Source organism: Pelophylax lessonae, assembly GCF_965119305.1.
Source record: "Pelophylax lessonae genome assembly, chromosome: 1".
Lineage (NCBI taxonomy): Eukaryota > Metazoa > Chordata > Amphibia > Anura > Ranidae > Pelophylax > Pelophylax lessonae.
Window position 1 is genome coordinate 851,354,089 of NC_138768.1, and position 17,108 is coordinate 851,371,196.

The following is a 17,108-nucleotide window of genomic DNA, read 5'->3' on the forward strand; positions in this document are numbered from 1 at the left end:
AAAGGAGTTCTGTTCTGTCTGCTGCTGACTACAGAGACAAGGTGGGGGCAGAGACAAGGGGGGTGCCGCAGCTGCAGGAGAGGTGCAAGGGCCACATGACATGGCCTGGGGGGCCGCATTCGGCCTGCGGGCCTTGTGTTTGACACCTGTGGTCTGGAGGATCGGATAGGATCGGATGAAAACGGACAGGCGGTCTGTTTTCATCCGATCTCCCATAGAGGAGAGCGGGGATCTGACAGGTCTTTCTCTGCAAAGTAAGCGAAGATGGAGCTGTCATCCGCCTGCTCAGCGGGGATCGGCAGATCGATCCCCGCTGAGCAAAACGGAGTCCGGCAGACGGAAAGCCCGTGTGAAAGGACCCAAACTCTCAAGTTCTTACATCAGACAATCTTTGATGGATACAACATTTGATGCAACAAAGTTCAGGGCTTTGCTAAGGATGAATTGAGCCTTTCTGTTCAAAAGTCCTGAGTTTGGTGGTATGATTCAAAATGAATCTCAAAGGTATGTCTAAATCTTAACCACTTCAACTCCGGAAGGTTTAACCCCCTTAATGACCAGGCCATTTTTTTTTGCGAATCGGCACTGCGTTACTTTAACAAAAAATTTTGCGGTTGTGCGACGCTGTACCCAAATACAATTGATGTCCTTTTTCCCCCACAAATAGAGCTTTCTTTTGGTGGTATTTGATCACCTCTGCAGTTTTTAGATTTTGCGCTATAAACAAAAAAAGAGCAACAATTTTGAAAAAAAACAAAAACGCCATATTTTTTACTTTCTGCTATAAAATATTCCCAATAAATTTTTTTTTAAAAAAATCAAATTTTTTTTATCAGTTTAGGCCAATTTGTATTCTGCTACATACTTTTGGTAAAAAAAAAATCCCAAAAAGCGTATTTTAAATTGGTTTGCGCAAACATTAGAGCGTTTACAAACTACAGGATAGATTTTTGGAATTTTTCTTTATTTTTTTTTGTTTTTATTAGTAATGGCGGCAATCAGCGATTTTTAGCAGGACATTGGCGGCGGACAGATCGGGCTCCTAACTAACATTTGTGGGGACCAGTGATATTAATACAGAAATCAGTGCTAAATAATATGCACTGTTACTGTATAAATGACACTGGTAGGGAAGGGGTTAACACTGGGGGTGATCAAAGGGGTTAATGTATGCCTAACTGTGATTACTAACTGTGTGGGGGGGATGGTTATGTGTTCAGCTTAGCTGAAACTCCTGATCTCTCCCTGCCTGTCTGACAGAAGACTCGCCTGCTTTGTTTATATAAGCAGGCGGGTCTTCTGTTGGTTTCTCAGACGATGGCGGGAGGGCAGCGGCAATCGCCGCCGCTCCTCCTGCGGCCCGCCTCCCGCTGTGTCTAATCACAGCGGAGGGCGACTCCGGCGGTGCGCGCTGCCGAGACCTTGTGCACAAAATCATGTAGTACTATGTGATTTTGAGCAGCCGAGCCACCCTTCCACAGTAATACTACGGTGGGTGGTCGGCAAAAGGTTAAAGTGTTACTAAACCCAGGAACCTGCAGTAACTATATCTGGTCTCCAACAGTACACAGAACATGGAAATGCAATCATTTTAGAAAATATATCTTTTCTCATCAGCAGTATATAGCAGCCTTGCGACTTCTATCAGTGTCTGGTTAAAGCTTGTAGGAGGAGTTTTTATTCTCCTATGAGGGTGCAGAACCCCTGACCCTCTGTCTGGACAGTGCTTATTGGCTCTGTGCTGATCACATACACTCTCCCATAAAAAAAAACTCTCTAGCAATACACACCAAACTAAGCATGTGCCGCTTTTCCCCTAACCTCTGTGCTATCAGCAGATGGATTGATGACAGTGGAAGAAGGGGAGGGTCAGAGAAGACAGCCTTTTTACACAATGCAGAGGATTAACCCATTAGGTTCCACAGTGAGTATAACAAGCATACTTTACTGTATATACAGACTGATTTTACTGTTGTGGTTTTAGTAACACTTTAACATTCTCGGGAAATCAAGTCAAGTCAAGATAGATTCGGATTGGCTGCCATGGGTACTCTACTTTGCAAAGCTAAAAAAAAAACTCTCCTGCGCTCAAGTGGTATATGATGAGGGAAGGATTAATGTTCAATGGTCTTTGTTGGCATCACTTATGGTCTTACCGCCCCCTCAGGAACAAGGGTATCCAAAAAGCACTAAAAAAACAACAACGAGAGGGGTGCACCGACCTTGTGCATTACCACTAAAAAGGTTTATTAAAATCCAAAATAATATACATTATACTCACAAACAATTGTATCATGATCAGACAAAAGATCTCCAAGGTAGCCAAAGCACTCCACGGCGCTAATGTCGGCATGAATCTGCTATGGCTGACGCGTTTCGATGGCGAACCCTCTTCCTCTAGCTCGCTAGTAGCACTCTCTTCTACTAGCTAGTAGCACTCTTTGGCTCTGAGGAAGAAAGTTTGCCCTTGAAACGCGTCAGCCATAGCAGATTCGTGCCGACATGCTATCCAGCACCGTGGAGTGCTTTGGCTACCTTGGAGATCTTTTGTCTGATCATGTTTACATGTGTGCTATCTATAATTGTTTGTGAGTATAATGTATATTATTTTGGATTTTAATAAACCTTTTTAGTGGTAATGCGCAAGGTCGGTGCACCCCTCTCTTCTTGTTGTTTTTTAGTACCCTACTTTGCACACAGTGCTCTGCTTCTTCGTATTTTTTTCTAGTTAGGCCAAACTGTAGATAAGAAAATTTCAGAACCCGGACCGGTTTGATTAATGAATACCGTATTTATCGGCGTATAACACGCACTTTTTCCTCCTAAAAATGGAGGAAAAAGCAGCAGTGCATGTTATACGCCGATATTAAAAAAAAAACGGCCAGGAAGCATTGCCGAGAGCAGAAGGGGCGGGCCGGGCCGAGGAGAAGGAAGGACGAGCTGTCATAAGAGCAGAAGGGGGCGGGCCGGGCCGAGGAGAAGAGAGAACGAGCGAGCGCAGTCATCGGAAGTCCCGCCTATTACAGACGTCACACGTCTCGGCAGAGGAGGCGGGACTTCCGATGACTGCGCTCGCTCGTTCTCCCTTCTCCTCGGCTCGGCCCGCCCCCTTCTGCTCTTATGACAGCTCGTCCTTCCTTCTCGGCCCGGCCCGCCCCTTCTGCTCTCGGCGCTGCTTCCCACCCGGTCTTTTTTAAAACAAATGAGGTCAGTTCCAATGGCGCTTGCGATGCTGCATATTTGGACATTGCGCTTGCGAGGCTGCATGTATGGACACTTGGTGGGCTGCATGTATGGACACTGGTGGGCTGCATGTATGGACACTGCTGGTGGGCTGCATGTATGGACACTTGGTGGGCTGCATGTATGGACACTGGTGGGCTGCATGTATGGACACTGCTGGTGGGCTGCATGTATGGACACTTGGTGGGCTGCATGTGTGGACACTGGTGGGCTGCATGTATGGACACTGCTGGTGGGCTGCATGTATGGACACTGCTGGTGGGCTGCATGTATGGACACTGGTGGGCTGCATGTATGGACACTGCTGGTGGGCTGCATGTATGGACACTGCTGGTGGGCTGCATGTATGGACACTGGTGGGCTGCATGTATGGACACTGCTGGTGGGCTGCATGTATGGACACTTGGTGGGCTGCATGTATGGACACTGCTGGTGGGCTGCATGTATGGACACTTGGTGGGCTGCATGTATGGACACTGGTGGGCTGCATGTATGGACACTGCTGGTGGGCTGCATGTATGGACACTGCTGGTGGGCTGCATGTATGGACACTGGTGGGCTGCATGTATGGACACTGCTGGTGGGCTGCATGTATGGACACTGGTGGGCTGCATGTATGGACACTGCTGGTGGGCTGCATGTATGGACACTTGGTGGGCTGCATGTATGGACACTGGTGGGCTGCATGTATGGACACTGCTGGTGGGCTGCATGTATGGACACTGCTGGTGGGCTGCATGTATGGACACTGGTGGGCTGCATGTATGGACACTGCTGGTGGGCTGTGTGTATGGACACTGGTGGGCTGCATGTATGGACACTGGTGGGCTGCATGTATGGACACTGCTGGTGGGCTGCATGTATGGACACTGCTGGTGGGCTGCATGTATGGACACTGCTGGTGGGCTGCATGTATGGACACTGGTGGGCTGCATGTATGGGCACTGGTGGGCTGCATGTATGGACACTGGTGGGCTGCATGTATGGACACTGCTGGTGGGCTGCATGTATGGACACTGCTGGTGGGCTGCATGTATGGACACTGCTGGTGGGCTGCATGTATGGACACTGGTGGGCTGCATGTATGGGCACTGGTGGGCTGCATGTATGGACACTGGTGGGCTGCATGTATGGGCACTGGTGGGCTGCATGTATGGACACTGGTGGGCTGCATGTATGGACACTGCTGGTGGGCTGCATGTATGGACACTGCTGGTGGGCTGCATGTATGGACACTGCTGGTGGGCTGCATGTATGGACACTGGTGGGCTGCATGTATGGGCACTGGTGGGCTGCATGTATGGACACTGGTGGGCTGCATGTATGGACACTGCTGGTGGGCTGCATGTATGGACACTGGTGGGCTGCATGTATGGACACTGGTGGTGGGCTGCATGTATGGACACTGCTGGTGGGCTGCATGTATGGACACTGGTGGTGGGCTGCATGTATGGACACTGCTGGTGGGCTGCATGTATGGACACTGCTGGTGGGCTGCATATATTGAGGCTGGATATATGGACACTGCTGGTGGGCTGCATTGTTGGACACTGCTGATGAGGATGCATTCATGGGCACTGGTAAATATCATTTGATTTAAAAAAAAAAATGTTCTGAGTTCAAAGCTGTTTATGTTAAATTTAAGCTTTTTTCCTGAAATTTCTCTCCAAATATTGGGGTGCGTGTTATACGCCGGCGCGTGTTATACTCCGATAAATACGGTACTTTACAAGGGTTATTTCTATACAGAAGGATGACATAACATCGGAGATTTCAGTGCTGAGCGCCAGCCACCAGGCTTATTATTTCTACCATAAGAAACACATGAATTCCAACTCTCACAGAGCAGAAATAACTAACTGAGCGGCTGCATTGAGCCTTTTTATGGGCACCTGGGCTCTTTCCTACAACCCTGCAAAATCCGTTTTTGTATTAAGGGCTCTTACCACCTCCAAGAAAAGGACGCACTCTTCAAAGTTGGGATTCTTTTTGACGTTTTTAATAACGCAGGACTGGATACTTTTATCTCCACACTCCACGATCAGGCTGGGCGATGTCACGCTGGCCAGTTGGTAGCTCTTAAGGCTGCGCAGACCCCATGCCAACACCTGCAGCGATAGACAGTAGGCATGACATGGTGTTAAAAGGAATTGGTTTAAAAGACTCCTGCCATTGGCTAATTGATGACAGAATTGGTAATAGTAGAACAATATCTTATGGAGTAAAGAATATCCCATTTCAAAACCAAAGGCATGCTATTTATTACAGGAATTTACAATTATCACAGCAGTTTACACATACACTCACCGGCCACTTTATTAGGTACACCTGTTCAATTGCTTGGTAACACAAATTGCTAATCAGCCAATCGCATGGCAGCAACTCAATGCATTTAGGCATCTAGGCGTGGTGAAGACGACTTGCTAAAGTTCCAACTGAGCAGCAGAATGGGGAAGAAAGGGGATTTAGGTGACTTTGGCGTGGTTGTTGGTGCCAGGTGGGCTGGTCTGAGTATTTCAAAACCTGCTTACCTACTGGGATTTTCATGCACAGCCATCTCTGGGGTTTAATGGTCCGAAAAAGAGAAAATATCCAGTGAGCGGCAGCGGTGTGGACAAAAATGCCATGTTGATGTCAATGGAGAATGGGCAGACTAGTTGGAGATGATAGAAAGGCAACAGTAGCTCAAATAACCACTCGTTACAACTAAGGCATGCAGAATACCATCTCTGATCGCACAATACATGGAACCTTGAAGCAGATGGGCTCCAACAGCAGAAGACCACACCGGGTGCCACTCCTGTCAGCTACGAATGGGAAACTGAGGCTACAATTCGCACAGGCTCACCAAAATTGGACAATAAAAGATTGGAAAAACGTTGCCTGGTCTGATAAGTCTCCATTTCAGCTGTGACATTCAGATGGTAGGATCAGAATTTGCTGTAAACAACATGAAAGCGTGGATCCATCCTGACTAGTTTTAGTGGTTCAGGCTGGTGGTGTAATGGGGTGGGGGATATTTTCTTGGCACACTTTGGGCCCCTTAGTACCAATTGAGAATCTTTTAAATGCCACAGTCTACCTGAGCATTGTTGTTGACCATGTCCATTGCTTTATGACTACAGTGTACCCATCTTCTGATGGCTCCTTCCAGCAGGATAATGCGCCATGTCACAAAGCTCCAATCATTTCACCACTGGTTTCTTGAATATGACAATGAGGTCACTGTACTCCAATGGCCTCCACAGTTACCAGATCTCAAACCAATAGAGCACCTTTGGGATGTGGTGGAACGGTAGATATGCATCATTGATTTGCAACCGACAAATCTGCAGCAACTGCATGAGGCTATAATGTCAATATGGACCAAAATCTCTGAGGAATGTTTCAAACACCTTGTTGAATCTATGCTATGAAGAATTAAGGCAGTTCTGAAGGCAAAAGGGGGTCCAACCTGGTAATAGCAAGGTGTACCTAATAAAGTGGCCGATGAGTGTATATTGTACATTCAAATCCCTGCCCTCAAGGAGCTTACAATCTAAGGTCCCTATCTCCCAAACACACACCAGGGCCAATTTACCTACTAGCAAGTGAAAGGAAACTGAAGTACCTGAAGGAAACCAACACAGGCACATGCAAACTCAATGAAGCTACTGCTATGGTTGGGATTGGAGCCAACGACCCAAGCCACCATGCTCATCTGGTGGTTATGATGGTGTCATGTACAATTTCATCTTAGAGAATTCCAAAGCATTGTACACCATCTTATGATGTCCTGATAAAAGCAGAACAGCCTTATTCTATATAGTTTGACTTTGGCAGAGTTGCTTTGGTTGGCTGTTATAGGTTACTGCAGTTCATGTCCAAATCCACCAAATACTTTTTTTTTTCCTTTTTTAGTTTTGTTCAGAATGTGGAAGGTCAGTAACAGCACATACTGTTGTAGGTTGAGCTTGGTTTGGATTCCCCACCCTGCAGCTGCACATACACAAAGAGAGGGGTGTTCTCCATTTCAATTACCCAATATGGTCACATGGCCAAAAGTGGAACATCCACTCATTTGCTTCCTCCCCTCCCCCCCCCTCCTGTGCCACATTTGGCACCTTTCAGAGGGGAGAGGGGAACGGGTACCTATGTTTGACAGGTACCCTTCCCCACTTCCGGGAGATGGAAGTTTGTCCCCCTCCTCCTTCCCCCGCCGCCGAGCCAATCCGAATGCACAGCGTGTTTCGCGCATGCACAGTAGGGACCTGCCTGTGAAGCCGCAAGGCTTCACTGCCGGGTTCCCCTACCGACAATGGCGGCAGCAGCTGATGGAAACATAGGCTGTGGTGCCAACTTCGCTGGACTCCAGGACAGGTAAGTGTCCTAATATTAAAAGTCAGCAGCTACAGTATGTGTAGAGTATGTGTAGCTGGCTGCTGACTTTTCATTTTTGGAGGGGGAGGCTGGAACACAGCTTTAAGTTAATTATGTCACAATTATCCCTGACCCTTTGTGTATGGGCAGCTGAGGGGGTGGGAAATCCAAACCAAACCAAATCCTTACCAAGCTTACTTGCAGCTGATTGGCCTGACACTGACAGCTTTCTTCCAGGTTTGGACGAACATTGGTTGGGACTTAACCCAAGCCGAACCCATGTTCGTCCCTACTGACAATGCTAGAATCACTTTTGGTATATATACCAAGGGTCCAGGCATGGTCCCGAATCTCTAGGCTCTGAGGAAGACGCATTGCCTCGAAACGTGTTAGCCGATTACTTTGACTAAGACTGTGGACTCCAATATCATGGAGGTTGTTAGTCGGATCTGATATGCCGGTTTACATCACCTGTTTGTGAGTAGACATCTTTTATTAATAAAAAGCCTACTGAGGATAATGCGTTAGCTAAGCTGGTGCGCCCTTCTTTTGTGTTTACAATGCTAAGCTTCTGCCTCTCAGTCTTCAGCAGCTTTGTCATCTTGCCTGGTTGGCCATTCAGTTGCCTATCAGTTCTGCAGGAGGCAAGCACACAACTCATATGACACCCAACAACCAATTGAAGGACTGCACACGGCAGTCACACTGCTACTCATTTCCAGGCACTGCCTTAGCGTTACCTGCCTGCAACAGACATTTTTTTTTTTACTGGCAGAATCTTTAGATAAAAAACTTTGCAACAGATTCACAATAATGATTTGTTAGGAAAATTGTGAAGCATGATGCCATACGTACGGCAAAATAGATTTAGGGTTTTACTTACACTTTAAGGGGCGTATTTATAAAGTGGTGAATATTGCTTAGCTCTATCCACAGCGCTGTCCTTCAATACGACTTCTTTTGCATTGTAAATCTTTCAAAGCAGTTATGCCATTCTCATATTTATCATATTTACAAAAATAACGCACACATGCAAAAGAAATGACTATCAAATATAAAGGCAATCCATAAATAAAAATGGGGATTTAGTCCCACCATATGGCCATATCGTGCTCAAGCCCACCACTGCGTCAAAGTACCCCATTATCAGTGGGTCCTACACTATCCATAAAAAAGGATGAATCCAGCTTCTCAAACCATTGGAGATATTTACTCCTTACTGGGAGAGATGTGTGACTGCACTATAAGGGACTCCTCCTATATCTGCTTGCTAGTGGACACTGCTAGAGTACAGGTGTGGGAGGGTGGGGGGCTCAACCGCACCCTTTTTTTATGGATAGTGTAGGACCCACTGACAATGGGGTACTTTGACGCAGTGGTGGGCTTGAGCACGATATGGCCATATGGTGGGACCAAATCCCCATTTTTATTTATTGATTGCCTTTATATTTGATAGTCATTTATTTTGCATGTGTGCGCGATTTTTTGTAAATATGCATGTCTCTTGGTCTATAGCTGCACCAGATTTAGAAATGCATGTTCAGGGTGTGCCCCCCCCCAGCTCCTTTTTGTTTATCATATTTATCATATATACATACAGTATAAACATTCAATAATAAATCAACATAAAATAAGCCCCAATTTAAAACATTAATCTGTAACAAAGTGCTTCCAGCGAATAAGGTGTTATAATAATAACCCCCATCACAATGCCTTTCTTTTGTCTAAAGAATTTCCGGTCAGTGGAACGCACGCAGCGGCAGCGTTTCCTGCTTTTACTGTGATTTTATCATTGCAAACAAGTGTAAGTAATGGGAATGTTTTTAGTGGCTTATTTCTAATAAAAACAGTATTACACTATGTGGGCTCTCCTTCTGTCCTTCTACACCACGGGTGTCAAACACAAGGCCCGCGGGCCGAATGTGGCCCTCCAGGCCATTTCATGTGGCCCTCGCACCTCTCCTGCAGCTACCCCCTCATCTCTGTCCCTACCTTGTCTCAGCAGTCGGCAGCAGAGAGGAGGACAGAACTCCTCATACAGATTCTGTACCTCTCTGTTCAGCTGCAGCACCACCTCATCTCTGCCTCCCCTGGTCTCCGCAAACTCCAGCCCCTCCCCTGGTCCTCGTCCAGACCCTGCACTTTCTTCTTCCCAGGTTCTTCCAGGAAGAAGCACAGGGTAAAGAGGGTGCACTGTGATGTAAGGGAAGGTGGGGGACTTTTCACTTCTGATAGTGGGGGGCATTTTACATCTGATGTAAGTGGGAGTGGGGTGCTCTGGACATCTAGTCTTACAGCTACAGCCAGCCCTTTGAGGGCAACCATAATGCTGGTGCGGCCCTCGATGAAATTGGGTTTGACACCCCTGTTCTACACGGTATCTGAGCCATTAGGAGTTGATAAAGAGTGGCTTGAGGAGAGGATCAGTGAAGAAGCGGCGGTGTTGATCATCCTTGCACAAGCCTATGGAGACTTTGTAGCTGAAAAGACATCTGGTGAGTGATATAGAACGCAGAGTGTTGCATGAAGCACTGAGAAGTCACAGCATCTGCACTGAGTGCCGGTTCACACTATTGCGATGACAGACATTGCATGTGATTCGCAGCGCACTGCTCCTAAAATCACATGCGATGTCTGTGCGGTGTGAGTTAAGCCATACAGTTTATGGTAATCCTATATCAAGGTTACTTCACACACAGTCACTAGAACTTTACTATAGCAGCTGCATCCCACTCCCTTAGTAATATATATATATACAGGGCCGCTGATAGGGGGGGGACCACTAGCCCTCTTGTAGGGGGCCCGAGCACACAGGGGGGCCCACAGAGGGAGGGGGATTAGTGATGGATAACAAATACAGAAATCTTCCTCCAGCACCTGAATCTGATCTGTCCCTCTCCCTGCTATCAGCTTTTATCTGCTGAGAAAGAGACAGACGTCTCTCACTAATCCCCCTCCCTGTGTGGGCCCCCCTCCCAGCACTGGCTCTAATGTTATCTCTGCTCAGGAGTTTATTTGTAAATTGTAACTTTGTTTCTCTCTCTCTGTCTCTCTGATCACTGAGCTCCAACTGCCCAGCCTGTATATTTTTCTCATCTCATCTTCATTTTTATTCAACATTGTTTTTTTTTTCTAGATTTAGCAGGAATTATGTGAGTTATGTTATATTTGTGTCTGCTAATAGTGATTTTGTTGTTTTTTTAGCTAAATATATCTTTAATATTTTCTTGGGGGGGCCCTGCCAGGTAGTCAGTACGGGGCCCCGCGATTTCTAACAGCAGCCCTGGATATATATATAATTTTGTAAGTCTTTTTGGGTGTTTTCTAGCTCATAGGTTGATCCATTGGCGCGGGGAATATACCTTCAGTATATCATACTTCTGCATACAGTTTGTATGGCTGAATCGCAGTGAACTCGCACAGGACCCTTTTTTGGTCCGCAGCCGAATCGGATCGCGTGGTGGTTCACACCAGTGTGATCCGATTCATGTGCGAACTGTCAGATCGCACTGTGATATGCGATCTGATCTGGGGGTGTCGTTAACTTTGAATTGACACCCCCAGCAATTCGCATATGGCAGTGTGAACTGCCTGTGCTGTGAATGCGATGCGGGAACACGCAGTTAATTCGCAGTGTTCCCACATCGCAATAATGTGAACCCAGACTGAAGCACTTTTTAAAAAAAATTATGAAGAAAATTATGAAGATTGTCTAAGTCCCGGTTCACACTATTCGATGCAAGAACACTGCGAATCTACTGCATGTTCCGCATTGCATTCGCAGCACAGGCAGTTCACACTGCCATATGCAAATCGCTGGGGGTGTCAATTCAAAGTTAATGACACCCCCAGATCAGATCGCATATTGCAGTGCAATCTGACAATTTGCACATGAAACGGATCGCACTAGTGTGAACCACCATGCGATCCGATTCTGCTGCGGACCAAAAAAAGGGTCCTGTGCGAGTTCACTGCGATTGTGGTGCAAATTCAGCCATACAAACTGTATGGCGGAACTCGCACCGCACAGACATCGCATGTGATTTTAGGAGCAGTGTGCTCCGAATCACATGCGATGTCTGTCATCGCAATAGTGTGAACCGGCACTAAAGCACTTTAAATAGCACTTTAAATAGCACTTACTCGTTAGATATTGATTTATTATTGAATGCATGTATGTTTATATGATGAATATTAGAATGGCATAACTCTTTTGATAGATTTAGAATGCAAAAGGAGTCGTATTGAAGGACAGCACTGTAGATAGAGCTAAACAGTATAAACAAGCATCTAATATGCTGACATAGAGTGATCAGCAAGCAGTCCAAGCAGAAAACCATTGATTTTAAAGTGACAGCCCTGCGGTAAATATACTAAAGTAGTGAATATAGTTTATTGCGCGTAATGCATGACATCTCTTAAAATTTTGAACATAATATGCAAAGTTTTTTTTTTTATATATGGATGGTGATCAGATGTGTACTCTACCCATAACGGGCCGTTGTTGTTGGCTCTTATTTCTATTATTTCCCTATTTTTTTTTTTAGCCCGTAGCGTGTGAATCACACTCAAAAAGACTTTACACCCGGTGCATAAAAAGTGCACACACACAAACCTGAGGAAACACAAAAACTGCACAGGGTGTGCGAATGGTCTGACCTCCGAAGAGGTTGGACCTATACCTTGATCCCCCGGAGCGCAAGACTCCTGACAGGGACTGAGGTACTTCCTATGGTTTGCCTGGCCGAAACCTGGCAAACCCCGTTCTCCAGGGGGACTGCCGAAACAGCCCACCCCAAGTACTGGGTGGGGCTCCCCTGAAGGGAGACCCCATGAGAGAGGGCGAACTAAGCCAGAAGGCCATGTCCACCCCCTCCCAAGACTTTCAAGGTAGGCCCAGAGACCCACACCGTACTCGTCGTGCAGGAAAAAAAGTGACAGTGAAGTGACAAACACTACAAAGAAAAAGCACACACAAACAAAAAGGTGGGGAAGGGGAAGTGGAGAGGTGAATTAGTGCCTAAGTGTAAAATACAAAGGCAGGCCTTCCGGCCGGAATAATAATTCCTCTGGTCGAAGCCAAAAGGCCTTGCCCAAGAGGCAGGTGCTGAAAAAGTGTGATGGTGCAGTGACCAAGGTGCCGAAAAACTCAAGGCGAGCTGCCCCTCACCAGTGAGAATTAAGGCACCCCTGGGCTGCCACCCCAGGGGCACATACACTACGGGCTTTTCCGAACCCGGCCCAAAGGCCAGACCAAGTGTAGCCCTATCCCACCAGGAGGCATCAGAACTTTAGACAGCTTAGGGTGAACCTACCTTCAACTGGGGACAAGCCTTTTGCAAGGCCAGATTCAACCCAGGAGGAAAGGCTCTTCCACGGCCATCCGCCGTTCCTTACCAATCACATCCAGGAGCAGTACTAACTGGCCACGGTACTAATCCAGTTTTCTCGCTCCCTTCAAACTGGTAGGGGCGGACCCATTCAAATCAGAAGGCAATGGACCCATCTGGCTGATGTGGCTTACTTCCCAGTCCCCCGGTAGTTCCGGAGCGCCCTGGTTCATTTCGGCCCCCACCGATACTAACCATCAGGTTCCATACCAACTGATAAGAACAGATACTACACTTGATCTTAGCCAAAAGGCAGAGAAGCGATTCTATTATTTCCCTATTTTTTGATTGAAAATGTAATCTTTATTTTGCATAAAAGATATACAAAAAACAAATACTTTTGTCGGGGTACATTCTCCCCTGTACTGCGACGCAGCGCATAAATACACTACATTACAATACATTTCCGGTCATACTAATAAATACATTCAATCACATACATTCATTCTGCGGTATGATGCCTGATGTGGTGTGCGGAGTAAGGATACCCCGAGCCATCACATCATGCATGACGCCGCAATACCCCTATAAGCATGAAACTAGGAAACGTTATCTATACGTAGCATGAATCAATCAAACAATATTACATTTCAAAAAGCAACAGGTGTGATAGGGGAGTGGGAGAGTGGGGTAAGGGGAGGGGAATGAAATCACAGGCCCGAAGCTTTATTGAATGGACAAAGACACACAAGGGAGAGTGGGGGAAGGGGAAATCTTCAGACCTCCTCTTCCTCCATGAGGTCCATCAGGTTATAGTCTCTGAGCAGACTGTGAACCAGTCTGCGACAGTCCTCAATGGACATCCTCTCCCGCTGGTGGATAAGGCGCCTTCTGGCGCACCATAAAGCGTCCTTAAAGCAACACAACACCCGCCAGGCGTTGTCAATGTCCTCCTGTGTAAAAGTACCATTATTTCCCTATTGTTCACCTGCTGCTTTTTTATTCATACTGTTTGACTGGGCATAGGGGCTTGTGTCCTCAAAGAGGGATGTCAATGTCAGGCTTCCCACTCATGGCAATTACTCCGTAACTATTAAAACATTTTACAAAAGGAATGTATTGGGTATATCACATATCAGTAAGCCCACACTCACCTCAATAGCGGTCTTCTGAAGCATGGGCTTGATACCTTTTGGCACCATGTAGATATTGGGGCTCTTCTGGGTTGGAGGCAATGGCAGGTCTGAGTCCTCTGACTGCAGATTTAAAGGAAAACAGTAAGTGCATTTTGTTATATGAATACATTCGTGTGCTTATTAAAGTACATCTGTCATGGAAGAAATGTGTAGACTGACACTGTTGACCTCTCCTTCTGAAAATGCTGATTGAATGGCCCTCATGTTGTTATTTTGGCTTTAAAACCTGAATTGCTTACAAAGAATAAAATAAAAATCTGACTTTTGTCTGACTCATTAGGTGACTCAGAAGTATTAAAGCCAGGCAAAGAGCATTTTCAGGAGTCCATCTATGCAAGAGACCATATTTCTCTTATGTCAGGTGCTCTAAAAAAAAGACTATAAGAGTCATTATATCAAGGCTGGTGTACATTTTCAAAAGCAAAATGATATCGGATGTCCACTTTCCATTTACTTTTAGCTATATTACCCATAATCCTCCATAAACCCTGATCTCTCAGTGAACACAAACATAGAGGAAATAATGCAGATATTACTATAGAACACAGGGCAGAGGTTAGTGATTTAGAACACTTAAATGCATTGTATACCTTCCTACCTACACCTTGTGTTTTCACCTGTGTAAGATGTGCACTGATCTTGTAGTTTTGTGGTGTCATTTGTTTCCCTATAGCCTATAGTGCAGTAAATATTCACATTTCTGTGTCAGAAGTTTCTGTTTAAACATGAGGCATGCGGCATGGCACTGCACAGGTTAATGCGTGACCTCTATTTGTAGTCTAAGAACTGACACTTCCTGATAAGAAACCACATATCCCAAATCCCTGGGTCTCTAAGTCTAGCTTTAGTCCAGATGAAAGCTTTTCAGTTTTTAGATCTGACACAGAGACAAACAGGAACAGCATTCACAGACACACAGGGATTGATTTACTAAAACTGGAGAGTACAAATTCTGGTGCAGCTGTGCATGGCAGCCAATCAGCTTCTAACTTCAGCTTGTTCAACTAAGCTTTAGCAACAAAACCTGCAAGCTGATTGGTTAATATGCAGAGCTGTGCCAGATTTTGCACTCTCCCGTCTTAGTAAATCAACCCCAAAGAGAGCTCACTAGTGGAGTTGGAAGATTTTATTTATTTTTTTTTACATTAGCACTTCCACATATGTGATGCAACAAAGAGCGCTTGGCAACACATGCATTGGATGCTGTGTGACCCGGAACAGGAAGTTATTTTGTCCCTTTGGTGAAAAGGGACAAGCTAGGTGAATGAATACATGGATATAGGGAAATTGATCAGTTATGACACTACAAACTGCAGTCACAACATATGAGCCCATCAATACAGGGTAAGGCAAACAAATGACTCAAGTAAAACACCTACACCAGGGTGTTAAAATTAATTTCATTGCTGGCCGCATCAGCATTATGGTTGTCCTCAATGGGCCTGTTGTATCTGTAAGACTATATAAATTTATCCAGAGAATCAGAGAATAGGTGCAGGAACTAAACCACCCCCCCCCCCCCATCCCCACGAATGGTATGTGTGACCAAATTGCACAGTGGGAAGATCTTAAGGGGGGGGGGGGGGTGAATAAAAACAAGGAATGCATTAGGTGTGGAGCTCAGGGATGCGCTATGTATAGAGTGCAAAGTCGAGAAGTGCGCTATGTACAGAGTGCAGGGTTTAGGAGTGTGCTATGCACAGTGCGCAGGGTTCAGGTCCCTTTTACAGGCTGTCCACATCTCACTTCAACCTTTCCTCAACCCTGACCTATGCACCATTCTCCCAGATCCCCCACCTCTGCCCACATCCCCCCCAAAGCTTCCTCGCAACTCACCTACCCGGCCCAGCTCTAGCACCTCCCAGGTTCCGCCTCTCCCTCTCACTTGCAGAGAGATCAGCTGGAGGTGGTGAGCCAGCTGAAACAAAGCCCTGGGTGCGAGGGAGGATTTAAGTGGCCTGGTGGACGAGATTCAGCCCATATGCCTTGTGTTTGACACATGTGACCTACATGAAGGGCGGTTTCACACTGCCAAGCTGAGGTTTGGCCGCAATGCGGGTACAGTGCAGGCTACCTGCAGTTTCCCATAAACTTTTATTAGATTGTATGTTTTTGGTGTGTTTTCTGAATTCACAACAAGAAATGCTGCACCTTTAGTGCACTTTCAGAAAACGCACCAACAATGCAAAATTTAATAGAAGCCTATGGGAAACCACAGGTAACCCGCAGGAAACTGCTGGTAAACTGCTTTGCACCAAAACCGCAGCGCGCCAGCGTGAAACCATCCAAATACCTAGCTAAGACAACAAAACTTTTAAAAGTGTACAATGCCTTTAAGAACAATTCATGTTAGTAAAAAGGGGAAAACAAGCTGCATTTTAAGCAAAAAAAAATCTTAAACTTTCGCAGTTATAAATTGTTAAAATATTTTCTTAGTCTTATGGCTATTCTACACCAGAGACTGTTTTTAATGATCAAATCTAAGTCGGCAATATAGGGTGCCCATTCAAGACATATGACCAGTGATGGAAATATAAAAAAGTGATGGCAGAAAAGGACCAAGCTTTCCATTGAGTCTACCCTTTTTGTTTTCTGAATTTACATTTAAATTTTGTTCCTGATTTAAAGCTTTTTTACAAAGTTGGTGACCATAAACAGTTTACCAACCCAAGAAAAAACAATGAATATGTTTCTTTTTTGCAAAAGAAAAACAAAATGGCAGAAAGCAGCCAAGGCGAGGGGATAGGAAGATTTGGGTCGGGTTAGAATGGTTTAGCGGCGTATAGAACAATAACTATAGTATACCAAGTCTAGAAGTTTCTCAGTGTAGAAACCAGGAACAAGAAGCTGAGCCATTTCCATAGAGGAGAGAACAGGAAAAGAAAGCGAGGAGAGAAAACACAAACACTTTAAGTGTAATTCCACATCAAAGTGAGATTCCAGGAATAAAAACACTCTAAACACAATTTAAATTTCACAA

At 45.7% G+C, this 17,108-nt stretch overlaps 1 protein-coding gene across 1 annotated transcript in view; it reads right to left on the minus strand.

Moving 5' to 3' along the window:
• The window catches only part of DYSF (dysferlin), a 412,280-nt gene that overhangs the window by 82,239 nt on the left and 312,933 nt on the right, over window positions 1-17,108 (minus strand). The window contains exons 37-39 of the mRNA XM_082264486.1: window positions 16,934-16,975; window positions 14,087-14,188; window positions 5,190-5,351 (exon numbers count right to left, since the gene is read on the minus strand). Coding sequence (XP_082120612.1) covers window positions 5,190-5,351; window positions 14,087-14,188; window positions 16,934-16,975 — 306 coding nt within the window. The remainder of the gene's footprint in view (window positions 1-5,189; window positions 5,352-14,086; window positions 14,189-16,933; window positions 16,976-17,108) is intronic.